Source organism: Dipteris shenzhenensis, chromosome 30 (genome assembly GCF_047967505.1).
Source record: "Dipteris shenzhenensis isolate YYH24624 ecotype China chromosome 30, Dip_SZ_1.0, whole genome shotgun sequence".
Taxonomy (NCBI): Eukaryota; Viridiplantae; Streptophyta; class Polypodiopsida; order Gleicheniales; family Dipteridaceae; genus Dipteris; species Dipteris shenzhenensis.
In genome coordinates, this window is record NC_141625.1 from 44,396,888 (window position 1) to 44,410,888 (window position 14,001).

The following is a 14,001-nucleotide window of genomic DNA, read 5'->3' on the forward strand; positions in this document are numbered from 1 at the left end:
GGAGAACTGCTCCAACCGCAATGCCACTTGCATCGGTTTCTAGGAACAACAGTTTCTGGGGATCAACTATTTTTGACACCGGTCCTGAGACCACAGCTTGTTTTATGGTGTTAAAACTTTCCTGTTGATTCTGTCCCCAAATAAAAGGTACTTTATCTGAGGTCTGATCAGTCAATGGCGATACTATTCCGGAATATCCTTTGATATGTCTTCTATAAAACTGGACAAATCCCAAGAATGATCGCAACGCGGTCAGACTCTGAGGGATTGGCCAAGTTAGTATCGCAGCCACTTTCTTCGGATCCATTTCTACCCCCTGTGGAGTAATTATGAACCCTAAGTATTCAAGCCTAACCATACACAGTATAGTTTTCTTTTTATTCACATAAAGACTGGCTTTCCTCAAAGTACTGAACACTATTCTTAAGTGTTCACGATGCTCAGTAACACTTTTACTGAATATCAAGATATCGTCAATAAAATGTACTACGAACTTTCTGATATACGGACCTAGTAAATCGTTCATAAGCATGACGAAGGTCGCTGGAGCATTGGTAAGTCCAAAGGGCATTACCAAAAACTCATAATGACCAAACCTGCTTCTAAAAGCGGTTTTATGCACATCCTCGTCTCTGATCCGGATTTGATGGTAGCCACACTTAAGATCTATCTTACTGAAAATCACGGCTCCATGTAATGCATCTAGCAAATCATCGATCCGAGCCATCGGATACCTGTGCTTAATAGTGATATTATTCAATGCTCTGTAATCTATACAAAGGCGAAACGTATCATCCTTTTTCCTCTTTAATATCACTGGCGAAGCAAAAGGTGAGAAACTTGGTTGAATCTGCCCCAACTTGAGGTATTCTTCCAGTTGTCTACGCACCTCCGCTTCTTCAACAAAACTCATTCTATAGGGAGGTCGATTCACGGGTTCTGCCCCCGGGATCAGTTCAATCTTATGTTGAACTTTCTCCTCTGGAGGTAACCCATATGATAGTTCATCCCTAAAACATTCAGAGAACTCCTCTGTTATAAGATTAGCCAGCTTGGCCATCTCACCACTTTGCATAACATCAGTGCTAGCGGAAGACTCATCCACCGGTTCTACCGATGCTGTGCAAAGAAATAACAACTCTACTTGAGCCTTTCTCATTTCCATCACGGAAACCAACGGTCCCTGAGGTATATCTTTTTCACCTCGCAAGACATAAAGCACATCATTCATCTTGAATTGATATACGTGCTTTTTCCAATCAATGGCTGGATTCTTCCTAGAATGCCACGCCATACCCAGGGCTATATCTGCATGAGCAAGCTTGGTCATTTCAAAATCAAGCTTCTCAGCATAGTCCTGAATCCGAAGCTCCAACTGGGTAACCCTTTGGTCCCATACTTCAGTTGAACTTCCATCTGCCATCCTGACTGTATACGCATAGTCAGATGGACTTGTTTTTAATTTCAGCCTCTTCACGAGCTTGGAGTTAATCACATTGTGAGTTGACGTTGAGTCAAACAACACAATGACATCATGACTGGCCACTTGCCCTTTCATTTTAATTAACTCCGTATCATTGAAGACCGTATACCCCGTTGCTGCGGGCTTAGATAGGATGTTATCAGGTGTACTCGTCACTAACTTAGCAACAGATACACATAATAAACAAGGTACTAACCTCTGAGAAGGTCCCGCTAGTTGCATCTGCATATGTTCCGCACTGGGACTCTCCTGCATTTCTACGTCGCATTCAAATATTATCATATTAGCCGTGCGACGATCTTTATTCAGTGGACAATTCTTCCACTGATGTCGCTGAAGGCAGCCGAAGCACAATCCTTCTTTTCTAGCTTTCTCTTTCTGTTCAGGGGTCAACGAGGACTTTGACCAAGCCCGGGCTGCCATTGGAGTTATTTTCCTTTTCACCCCAACGGTGGTACTTGTTTTTACTGGTCCCTCAACCGGCTTCACCTGCTTGGTTTGGCCACTTGGCTGCGAGACACTTGCCTTTGAAACCCATTTCCTCGGAAGCCCCTCTTTCTTCGGGTACTCATACTGAGTCCCTGCCTGCACAAATCCACCAGATCTGCCTCTGGCATCCTCATAGTTCAGGGCTATTGCTATAGATTCATCTAGTGTAGTCACATATTTAGCCCGAACTTCCATTTTGATTTTGTCGTTCAGTCCATAGATATAGTCTTTTAACTAAACCGACATAGGGAGAGGGTCTGTTATTTTCATGACACATTCCCTGAATTTGTCAGTGTACTCTGCCACTGACAGACTCCTCTGACGAAGATTTCTATAAGCATCCCAAGCTCGGGATTCTTCATCAGGTGGGAGAAAGTGTTTCTTGAATTCAGCTTTAAACCCTTCCCAGGTGGTTGGAGCAACTTGATCCTTCTGTTGCTTTATCCACCATCTGTCCGCTGCCTCAATAAACAGGTGTGTGGCCTCACGGATTTTCTTTAGATCGGATCTAATCTCACAAATGGCGAAGGCTTCTTCCCACTTGTGTAACCAAACCTCGATCACATCAAAGCTGCGCTCGGTCATCCGACCAGCATACTTCTCCGGTCTATAATTAGCAATATTGGGCACTTTGACCCTTGCGCGCTCTAAAGAATGTACACTGGGCTCTGGCTCTGCTGGAGCTTTGCCCTTATCAATTCTAGACGGTCTAGCCGACAAGGCTTGCACCATCTCCCTGATCTCATTTTGACCAACATTCACTTGAAGCTGCTGGTTCATAATCTGCTGTAAAGCATCCTCTAATATCGAAATCCTACCAATCAAAGTAGGTGCTGCCTGATGTGACATCTGTTGTGTAGACTGTACTCTAGACTCACTAGGATTCGCCCTTGAATTCTGCCCTTCTGCTTCCATAGGTTCACAGTGGAAGATAGGTTTTTTTTTTTTTTTTTTAATTAAATAAACCCAAATAACCAATATATACACACCCTTCACTTCTGTTCTGCTTTCCTCGTTTTTTTTTTTTCTTTTTTCTCTTCTACAGTGCAGAAATCACAGGATCATATGAGAACAAAAAAAACTGCACGGAAAGAAAGGGCCCCCTGATCTTTTCGACGATCCCGGCTGCTCCAGCTATTCGTAGGTACGACCCACTTGACTCTTTGATGCAGCTAGGTTCCAACACGGTCTTCGAGTCCACTCACAGCCACCCTGCGCTGATCCTCGTCCACCTTATAGTAATTAGAACAACCCGTTGACTGCCGAACTGCTACGTTGTCCTAAGTTCAGCGTTCACTATTTTCAATATTTCATCAGACCCGGTCGCCTTTTATTTTCACACGCAGGGGTGCCGACGGTTGCTCCGAACCTGCTTTCTGTCTATCTCTGCGTAGCCTCACCTAGCGCCGATCAGTTCCGTCCATTGATATCGGGAGGTCACAGCAGAACCAAAAGACCGTCGCAAATTCCAGACGTAACACGAAGGAAGTGCTACGCAGAACAATCACTAGGTTGACGGGCAAAACGGAGACTCCTGCGACCAGCGACGAACTCCGTGAAGGTCACGAGGCGTTTGCAGTTGACGAAAGCCGTGCCTTTTCTGAGAACAGGTTCCGATTAAAGAAGGTCCCGCTACCCATTATCCTATGCCTTCACCTATTTCGTCGTAGATCACGCTCTAATACCAATTGTTACCTACTTTCTCTTCTACACTTATTGCCCTTACGTTAACTATCCGCGCTTTGATCCGCTCTCTGAATCTCTGATCGTTGTTAAAACTCTCACGGGCGATGGCTTTCTGTTGTTCCACCCAGCCATTTCTCAAGGATAGTTTTTCGTCAGATTACGTATATTCCTTCGTTATTTTCCTTCATACTTATCCATGAGACCCTCAATTCCCTAGATAGTTCTCCTTGCCAAATGTCATCATTATAGCCTCTCCACTTGGTGCACCTTTTTACCCCTCTCTTGGGGCACATTAAAACCCACTTGCCCTTTGGCATTATTGCACATTTAGGTGCACCTAGGCCTTAGCACTCAGAACTATCTAGTCAATGCCATTCCACCCTCACCTAGGACCTTGGCAGTTACTTCTCCTGACCATTTTAATTATGCACATTAACTATTACAAAAGTTGGTCATCTAAGAGAAAATGCCCACCGATCTATCCGAGGTCATGCTATCCCGGCTAGAGCATAACACCCCACCTAGCAGCAGCACCTAGCCATCCCCACCTAGCAGCAGGGGCAGCGCCTAGCCTTTCACACCTAGCAGCTGCGCTACCTACTGCTTTCCCTCCTCGCTAGAAGCAGAGTCGCCAGAACTAGCAACGCCACCAGCAGCTCGCCAACAATAGCGTCGCTAACAGCAACGCTCCAAGACTAGGTCCTCAAGTTGCAGCATAGCATTAGATCCAGGTCATGACTAACAGCTCATTCCACTAGTTCGGGTCAACTCTGACAGCTTCAAAAACTAGAGTTCACAGGCAATTCCAGCAGCAGCCTTCTATCATCCTCCCTATCACCGAGTTGGGCTACGTCCCCAGCAGCCCAAGGGTCAGATATGGCCAAGATGAAGAATCTAGATCCTCTTCGAAATCCCCTCTCCAACCCGCAAAGTTCTCCATTCTACAGTAGCAGCTGTGACACCTTCCCCCAATGCAAAGACAAGTCAACAAGGGAGACTTAATCGACCCAATGTTGGACCTCAAGAGCAGGTTTTCTTTTTACAGCAAGAGGTGCGTGCTTAAAGCTGCAGTTGGCAGCTGCGACAGCTAGAATTCAGGTTCTTAAGGGATCTGGCAAGCAGGCAACAATAAATAAGTTATAAAGACTTGTAAGGCTTCTCCCCATACCGCCCAACATGCAAACACTAGGATTTGGCAAAAAATGCAGCAGGTCATTTTCTGGTTGCATCAAGACAGTAAAGCTACGGGCATAATGGCAGCTGACCTCACATATAAATGGACCTTTTCCTGCTCTGTTCGTCAAGGGTGCCCTCTTAGTGCTTTGCTATATGCCATAGCCTCTCACCCAATGCTTCTATATATGGATCATTTGGTAGCTTCTGGTGCATTGCATGGGTTAGAGATATGTGGAAGAAGGCCATTGATTGCGCAAGCCTATGTTAATGACTCCTCCTTCACCCCTCAAAGTGATCCTTCATGCCTCATGCGTGCTCTATCGCTACATCCTCTGGACTCTATGGAAGGATAAGAACCATAGGGTCTTTGGTCGTCTATGCCTTGCCATGCGTGGGAGGGACTGAGAGTAGGGCAAAATGCAGGGCAGTAAGACAGAAAAGTGGAGGGTGAGCAGCAGGGAGGGGCAGTACGGCAATCGTGCTCTTTCATACAGCTTGTACAAACAGCAAAAAGATGAGGTGTTCTAAAGGGACATGCAGAAAACAGCATGTCGGGCTGAAGCTGCACGGAGGGGAGCGGGAATGCGTATAGAGGGGTCACAGGGGGCTGTACCAAGAGCAGCAACGAGGTGTATGGAGGGCAGGGGAGGGCTGTACAGAGACGTGTACGGAAGAGTGGAGCTGTACAAAAGGTAGAGGGTTGAGGCTGAGCGGCTAAGAGTAGAAGGCAGGGAGCTCACAATCCTTCTCACAACACGTATACTGCTTTCACCTCCTCCACCACATCTCGAGTTTTGAGAAGGAATCAATTGGGCCTAAGAAGCGTCTTAACCCCTTGTGGATTTCAAGAACATCTACAAAACAGTGGATTGGACCTTTCTACATGGTACCAAAAGGAGACTAAGATTCTCAGCATGGTCAGTGGCAGTGCTTTATGCAGGCAGCTCCAGATAGTTGCTCAATGCAGGCCACACAGGAGAGGCCTTCTCCCTCACACTCTATTCAGCAAGGGTGTCCACTAGCATCTATCTATTCCTTTCTGGCATAGACGCCCTAGGATACTTACTAAGATCATAGGAGGCAGGTCCGGTCGGGTTCCGAGATGCACATCTATCCAACAAGAGAAGAAGCTATTAGACCTTGAGTTTGCAAATCATTGCAACCCTTTTTGTGGAGGATCAGTGAATTGTCTAGCGACTCCTAAGACACCAACATATATAACATGTTGCGATATACTGTTTTTGTATTAGTAGCAGAATTATGCATGTATGCTATGCTTCTGAGCCAAATCCATTGTTCTCATCACTAGGACTAGCTAGGAGCTGAGCTTGCGCCAAAATCGCCTTCAAAGGGATGTAACATAAGTGTCAAGAGAGTGGTATATGAATGTTAGAGTTAGCCATAGTGCAATATATGAATGCCATTCTCTTTGACGTTGGTCTTCGTTGTTGATGTTGATAAATTACAAGCTCCCCTTTGCTCCAACTCTTACATATATTGTGTTGCTACATTGCATCGCCTCAAGTCCCCGAATCAGCTAGCACAAAATCAACTAGCCCAAATAAATAGGCTTCTACACTAAGATAGAGAGTTATCTCACTAGGGGTGAGGGTTTAGGCTTTCGTTGGATCCCCAAAGGGCAATTGCACGTTATTTGATGTGCGAGGTCAGGATTGACACTTCCAATCAGCAACAAGTGGCTTTGGCCCTATAGGGTGTATGTAGAAAGCAATTGAATTGAAGCTCCACCAAACTCTCCTATGCAAGTAGAGAATTGGTGGTCGACAATGGCCACCACTTGACACGTTGCTACTGTAGCATGTACTTTAGAACACTCCCAAGACTTTTTGGGGGGGAGGGGGGTATGATAGTCCTCTCGTGGATGGATTTTCTTGAAAGGCCCCAAACAAGGACTCGTTATTTGATGATGGTATAGAGGCATATTCACATAGGTCTCATCTAGGCCAACTCTCAGTGCAAACGAAGGTCCAAGACCAAGAGGGGTCATCTTGGGTGCCAAGAAGCAAATGGGCAAGGCACAATCGAAGAGTGGTCTAGCTAGGTCTATGGGGGCCTAGAGGCTAGTGCTTTATCGCCTTTCATGATCGTTGACTAGTCCAAAGCATGGACTAGACTTGGCCAAGGCCCAAGAGTACTGCTTGCCATATGTGCCAATAGCCAAGAACAATGTATGGGAGACGCTGATGGGAGAATGGCTAATTCGGCTGCACATCATAGTTGGAGGAAGGTACTAAGGACTCCATACACCTTGACCTCTCTAAATGTACGTTTGTATATATGCCATGCATGTATGTACATTGTACGTGCTTTTTTTTGTGAAACCAGTAACTATGTTATTAACATGAGATCAATGTACATGATATTAGACTCCAAAGAGAGCCTAATGGAAGAACTCAAAAACAGTCAGAAAACACTTCAAGGCTAGTCGCATCCAAGTCCCTCGCAGCATAGCTATCATGTAAAGATTGCTTGGGGGACATTCTGAAGAAAAAATATACCTGAGGAAACTGTTGACCCATCCTAGAATGCAATCTCTGTGTCCAAATAGTCCAGAGTACCCAAAAGCGAGTCCAGTGAAAGAAAAGGAGGAATGGAGACATCTGGGATGAGAAGCATCCAAACATCCAGAAGAGTTTCCCAAATTTGATAGAGGGAAACCGAAGCCGCAACAAATGAGAGACATGAGTGATCAATAATTGAGAGTGCTAACAAGACCATAACAAATGGGGAACTGTCTCACGGTGATAAGAACAGCAGGGGCAGGAAGAGGAAGCAATGCGACGTGCTGCCAGTTTCACCCCAATGGAGAAGGCTCCCACTATACATCTCCAAAAGAAAAGCCTCTGTTTCAATGGCAATTTGGCTTTCCAAATTTTCTTGAGTCGTGATTGCCACCAAGATAGAGGCCTATCCAAATTCCAAAGATTGTTGGCATGCTTATCAATCCATGGAGGTGGAAGAAGAAATCTATAGACCATCGAGGAGGCCAGATTATGCATTGAGAGCGAACAGGTAGCAGGGGATAAGGAAGTCAGATTCTAATCCAGCAATCTGTCCTGTACAAACAGTGGAGGAACTAGAACAAATGGCTGCAACATAGTTGTAAGTATTCTCCAAATGGGCTGATGATGCAGACCCAAGGGGAATGTCCTGCAAGCTTGTGGGAATGAAAGCACATAACCATGATGATCCACAACATCTCCGACAAATCTTATGCCCAGTTTCATAAGATTATATGCTTTGATAGGCTCTTGTAAAGCGAGAGGCGATTCAAACACCTTGCTCCAATGGATACTTTCCAAGCGAAAAGAATAACCATGATTGGAAGAAGCACCTTTCCATTTAGCATAAGAGAGAATTCTCTTCCAATCATGAATAAAAGCAGTAGAGATAGGAAAACCAGGAATTTTCCCCTGAAATGTGGTCATGACTGCTTCCCAGTGATCTGTAATCCAATGCCCATATGCATGGGACATCATGTTTCCACACATAGCTGCTAACATAATAGCCCATGGCTGTTTTTGCTGAAAAAAATCAGCAATCATAGTGCTCTTTCTTGCCAGCATATGAAACTGAAGATTGAGAATATTCAGTCCCCCATGGGTCTTAGGAGAGCAAATAGCCTGCATGGGAAGAAGTCGCAATGCCTTTTTGTGAGATTTGCTTTTCAAAAATAACTCCATAGCCTGGGACATATAGGAAGCCAAATGCTTAAAAGACCAGGGAAGAAGAGGCAAATAAAATTGCACGTATGCCATAATGATAGACTGTACTATCCGAAGTCGAACATGTAGAGGCCAAGTGGACAAATGCCAGTATTCCAGCTTCTTATTGATCTTTTGAAGCACCCATTTGAGCTGTTGTTGAGGGGTAATATTCCAGCCAATGGGATATCCTAGATGCCTCACAAGAGTGTGGGAAGGGAGGATGTGGCCAGGCCAGAGAAGTGCATGCCAATCAGCTTCTCTCAATGCTAAAAGATTGGATTTCTGAAAGTTAATATGCAGTCCAGCAGCTATGCCAAAATCATTCAGAGTATGCATCAAGTGAGAGAGGTGAGTTTGAGAATTCCAGGGCATGAAATATGAGTCATCAGCATATGCCTGTGCAAGAAACGGCTGTGCCCCTGGAATTTGCGAGCCAAGAAGCTGCCCTGTAGTTGTAAGATGGTCCATATGCAACAATAACGAATGAGTAGCAATGGCATATAGTAACGAACTAAGAGGGCAACCTTGTCTCACTGAGCGGGTCATAGTCCATGCTCTTGACAACCCACCACCAAGCAAACACTGCGCAATGGGATGAGAATAGAGCCAGTAGATAATGTGGACTAGCCGAGGGCCAAATCCCAATTTATGCATAGTCTGAGAAATAAAATCCCAATGGACAGTGTCAAATGCTTTGGCAATGTCAACTTGAAGAATGAGAACATCTTGTTTAGAATATTTGGCATACTCAATTGCAAGCAAAGCATTGGAGATATTATCAGTAATCTGTCTTCTGGGAACAAACCCATACTGCCTAGGATGAAGTCCTGCTTGCAAGATAAATTGAACCCTAAGAACAATCATTTTGGCAATGAGTTTGTAAATGACTGGCATAAGAGATATGGGTCGCCAATCAACCATTGTCTCACACAACCTTTTTTTGGGGATCAATTTGACAAGGCCATGTTTCCAAGAAGGAGGGAGAGATTGTTCTGCCCAAGCATGATTGATCATTAGAAGCAGAGTGTTCTTGAGATCACCCCAAAATGCACGGAAGAATTCTATAGTCAATCCATCCCAACCAGGAGAGCTGCCTTTACGTAAGTGACTCAGAGCATCATCCAGTTCATTGAGCATAAAGGGCTGCTCCAGTGCACGAGCCCGTTCCAGGGACAATATGGGCTGAACATGCATCAAAAATTGAGACCTAGCTGCATTCACTTGCATTGAATGATCAAGCTGAGGAGAGAAGAGATGCTGGAAATGACTAGAGCATTTCGATTCCAATTATGATTTGGATGTGGTCCAGGTGCCATCATCTTGCCTGATTCTGCAAATATCCTCCTTTCACCTATCTGCATGCAAGCTTTTAAAGAAAGCTTTGGAGGAGCAGCCCTTATCCAAAAGGGGTTTCATGCGAGCTCGGATTTGCCACTTCTTTAATTTGTGAAGATCATTTTGATGGATGATGTGGACCGCATAAGCACAGGAATCCTGTTCAAAAGAGGTGAGCTGCCTATGAGAGCTGATTAAATCCATTTGTTGCTTATGAGATTGAGCCCATTTCAGCTTGAGCCTGAGGTTTCCCATGTAACTCCGTCCATAATCTTGAATGACAGCCTGCAAACGATGGGCAAGACTAATCCAGGCGAAATCCATGTCCTCCTGAGCATGTGAAAGGAGGGGGCGGACAGCCACTCTCACCATGTTCTGAAATTGTTGATGCAGCAAATAAGCACCATTAACATGGAGCAGGCGATGACCAAAAAAAGGCATGTCATCTGTCAGACGTGCTATAGATAATGTCAAGCATACTGGAAAGTGATCAGATAGCAAAAGGGAATGATCAACCCATAGTGCACATGTGAATCTAGCATATTGCTGGGCATGCAACAAATACCATCTGTCAAGTCGAGCCCAGTAATGAGTAAATGCATTGTGATGGTATGTGTAACCCATATCTCTATCCCTTGTTGAGAGCCATAAATCTTCTGCATGCAAGAAAGAAAGCATATCTTCCCAATGTCGAAGCTCAGTGGGGATCATGTGAGAACGATGAGTGGTGTTTGTCTTGGATGGCTAGCGAGTTATTAAAGTCTCCACACAAAAAGGCATTAGACAGCCAAGGATATTATTTGAGGAAGGCCCACATTCGAGCTCTTGTCGCAGAAGTTTGAGAGGCATAAACAGATGCCATTTCATAAAGATCAACTTGACAGATGCATCTGATCACCATCCATCGACCCTGAGGGTCATTGTAAGCAACTGTGGGCTGCATATCAATGTTTCACCAGCATGCATACCCCCGAAAAGTTCATTGTACCAGCATAAAAGATGTCATAACCAGCATAATGGCCTTGCTGGCCAGCCAAGAAGTGTTGGTTGTGCTCTTGTAAAGAAATTACATCAGAGTGCATTCTATGCACATAATGCCAGAAAAGTCTCCACTTATTAACATTGCAAAGACCTTGAACGTTGTATGAAATGCAAGTAATTGAAGTAGACATAGAAGGTATGTACAGCCAAGCCAAAAAGCATAGTGAAGGTGTAGGTTGTCAGGCCTCAGCCATGACATCGACATCCACTTGGCCTCCTGGATCAATAGCTCTATAATCCTCATCATTATCACATACAGGGATACTCCTCTTGAGCACATCAACCCAAAGTTGAGAAGTGAGGCTATCAGCAGGGGTAGAGGCCTGAGCAGGGATGGAAGTGGAGGCATCCCAATGGCGAGATTGTAACGGGCATGGCTTGAGCGCAAATACCTTTTTAAGTTGCTGCCAGGCACCCTGAGGAGTGGCATGAGATTCTGAAATTATGCCCTTTCCCTTATCCTTTTGCTTAGCTGGAACCTGAACCACATTTTCTTTGGGTGGGGCAGATTTAGATGCCATATCCCCCGACTTACTAGGCATAGCCTTAGGCCCCGGACCATAAGTTGAAGGGGAAATATTTTCTGGAGCAATAGCTATAGATGGGAGCTGATGCAGGATTGCAGGACACTGTGAAGCTAGGTGGCCAAACTTATGACATGTGAAGCAAGCACCTGAAAATACTCCCCATTTCAAGTCAAAATATTTTTCGCCCAAGAGGACGTCCTTCACCTCTACCGCAATAGAGGGAGGGGTAGGGTGCTCTGTATCCCAAAGAACAAAAATCGATTTCGGGTACCCGAAGGACGGGGTGGGCATACAACTTGCCCCAAAGTAGCTGCCAAGCTTGGTAACTCAGCTCTCATATAGTCCGAAAAATCCACGACCTCAACCCATACTGGACAGTGATGTCGAATGAGACCACGATAATCCTTATTTGGCGACCATGGCATGACATGGACCATTTGTCTGTCATAGAATAGAGGGGACATCTCCAATATCTGCTAACGATATGAGGCATCCAAAAAGTGCACTTCATAAAAACCTCGAGAAGCAAAACATACTCCTTCAACAAAGCAACCTCCCAACAAAGCCTGAACCCACTGAGCTACATCATTTGCTGAAGGTAGCTTCCCTGGAAAGAAAATGATGACTGCTTGCTGAGAAAACTTTCGGAGAGGAGTGACCAAAGAGGGCAGCTTCAGCTTGTATTTAAGTGCCGGAGGAGGTTTGGCCCACTCCTTCCGGTTGTGCTGAAATTCATCCTTGAGCATGTCGAAAACATAGTGAGCATCTACAGAGGCTGAAGTAGAGAAATCAACTTGCTGTCTTTTGGAGTCCCGGGACAGGTCCTTCCGGGAATAGCTTTTGAGATGTTCTTCCATGAACTAGAGCTGTACGGGCGGAGAGAACTAGAGCTGTGCAACAGGGTTTGAACAAAGCAAACAGCACGGGAGAGATGGAAAACAGTACGGACAGTAAAGACTGTACGGACAGCACGGAAAGACATGAGCGTACGGAGTGTACGGATTGCTGATGGGACAGACAGGGTTGTGCGGAGCAGAACGAGTATGGCCGAGATGCTGACGAAGGGCAGGGGGGCTAGACTGTACGGAGGCAGAAATGTACGGACGCATGGAGGGGCTTCAGAAGGGATCAGCAAAGGCGATGCACACACACACGAGTGGAGCTGGATTGTACGGGATTGCGCAGGAAGGAGCGGGCTTGGTCGTACGAACATACTGCACCTGTATGGCAACCGTACGGGTGTACGGACAGATGGGGGAAAGGTACGGAACCTTCTCTGTCTTGCGACCGCTCTCTCACGCTCTCACGACTGCACCCCCACCTGTACACACACACACCATGTACATTGTACGTGCACATGCATGTATGTACATGCATACATACAGGTATAGTGGGGTGCGTAAATAACAAGAGAGTGAGAGAGAGAGAGAGATATGGCTAAACTTCGAAAGCCCACATGGGCGTCACGTGTCCGCGGGAATGCGAGGGATCAAGAATGCATAAGGCAGTCGACCCTTATCTCCCAAAAGAAATACTTGCCAGGTAATGCGTGACTCTAGCATTGAGCTGTATCTGTCTTTATTTTCCTCTTCCTTTTGCCACAAAAAAAAAAAAGAATGCATGAGGTAGATCCTCTGTTAACAACCGCTTTTTTTTTTGAAAAAGAGTAGGCTGTATGCAAAATACCACGGAAAACCTGTTATATTGTGCAACGAATCCAGAAATGCAATAACCAGATCTGCTGGTGAAGTCCAGCTGGTGGCAATGGTCGTGGTGCCTGCGTCCACAAAACTGTCACTCACATCTTGCACAGAACTTGCAAAAGTGTCAGCCGGGGCGGGATCAGAGGTGGCAGCTAAACCATCGTGGTCGGGCGTAGAATCAGAAGCATCAACGACATCATCGTTGGGAGGATGATTAAGAAAGGGGGTATCTGTGTGGGCGGCTTCAGGGGAAGAGGGAGGGGAAGAGGACGAAGGGCTCCACCAAGAAAAGTATCTGGGGGAGGAGGGCAAATGGGGAACGGGTGGGAAGTGAGAGCAAGGAGAGGGAAGGCACAGATGGCTACGGAAGGGGGGGTGGGCTATGGCAGCAAGGAGGCGAGCAGGGCGTCCGAACCTAGTAATGAGAGCTCGAGACGCCATAGCCAGCAAGCTTCGCGGCTCTCCCTCCTCTCCTAGTTGCTCAACTCATATGGGACAATTTGAATAACTTATCACTTGTGTGGTTCCATGCAAATCAAACGTTCGGAGCAAACTAGTAGAGTGAAGAAGAAAGTAGTAGTTTGACATATCATGTGTAACATATTCTTATTCTTTCACAAGGAATTATGTGCCAATCCTCTCTAAATTGGTGATAGGTGACCTTTTGTACACTATGAATTGCATGCACAATTGATGTTACAACTTGATTTGCTATCATTGGTCCAGAATCTACGACTCAGTTTAAATTTTCTTGATGCGGTTGCACTATTGTTTAATGAAGAAAGACATATGGAGAGCCGGCTTACGTAGCAAGAAGTGAACAGAAGGAGTTT

General features: G+C 45.5%; 1 protein-coding gene across 5 annotated transcripts in view; it reads right to left on the reverse strand.

Annotated features, from left to right (window-relative positions):
• The window catches only part of LOC147882185 (ALBINO3-like protein 2, chloroplastic), a 134,273-nt gene extending 120,549 nt beyond the window's left edge, over nucleotides 1–13,724 (reverse strand). For all 5 annotated transcript variants that reach the window (XM_087401814.1, XM_087401813.1, XM_087401815.1 and 2 more), the window contains exon 1: nucleotides 13,152–13,724. In XM_087401814.1, coding sequence (XP_087257940.1) covers nucleotides 13,152–13,609 — 458 coding nt within the window. In that variant the 5' untranslated portion in view covers nucleotides 13,610–13,724. The remainder of the gene's footprint in view (nucleotides 1–13,151) is intronic.
• Between the last annotated feature and the right edge of the window lie 277 nt (nucleotides 13,725–14,001).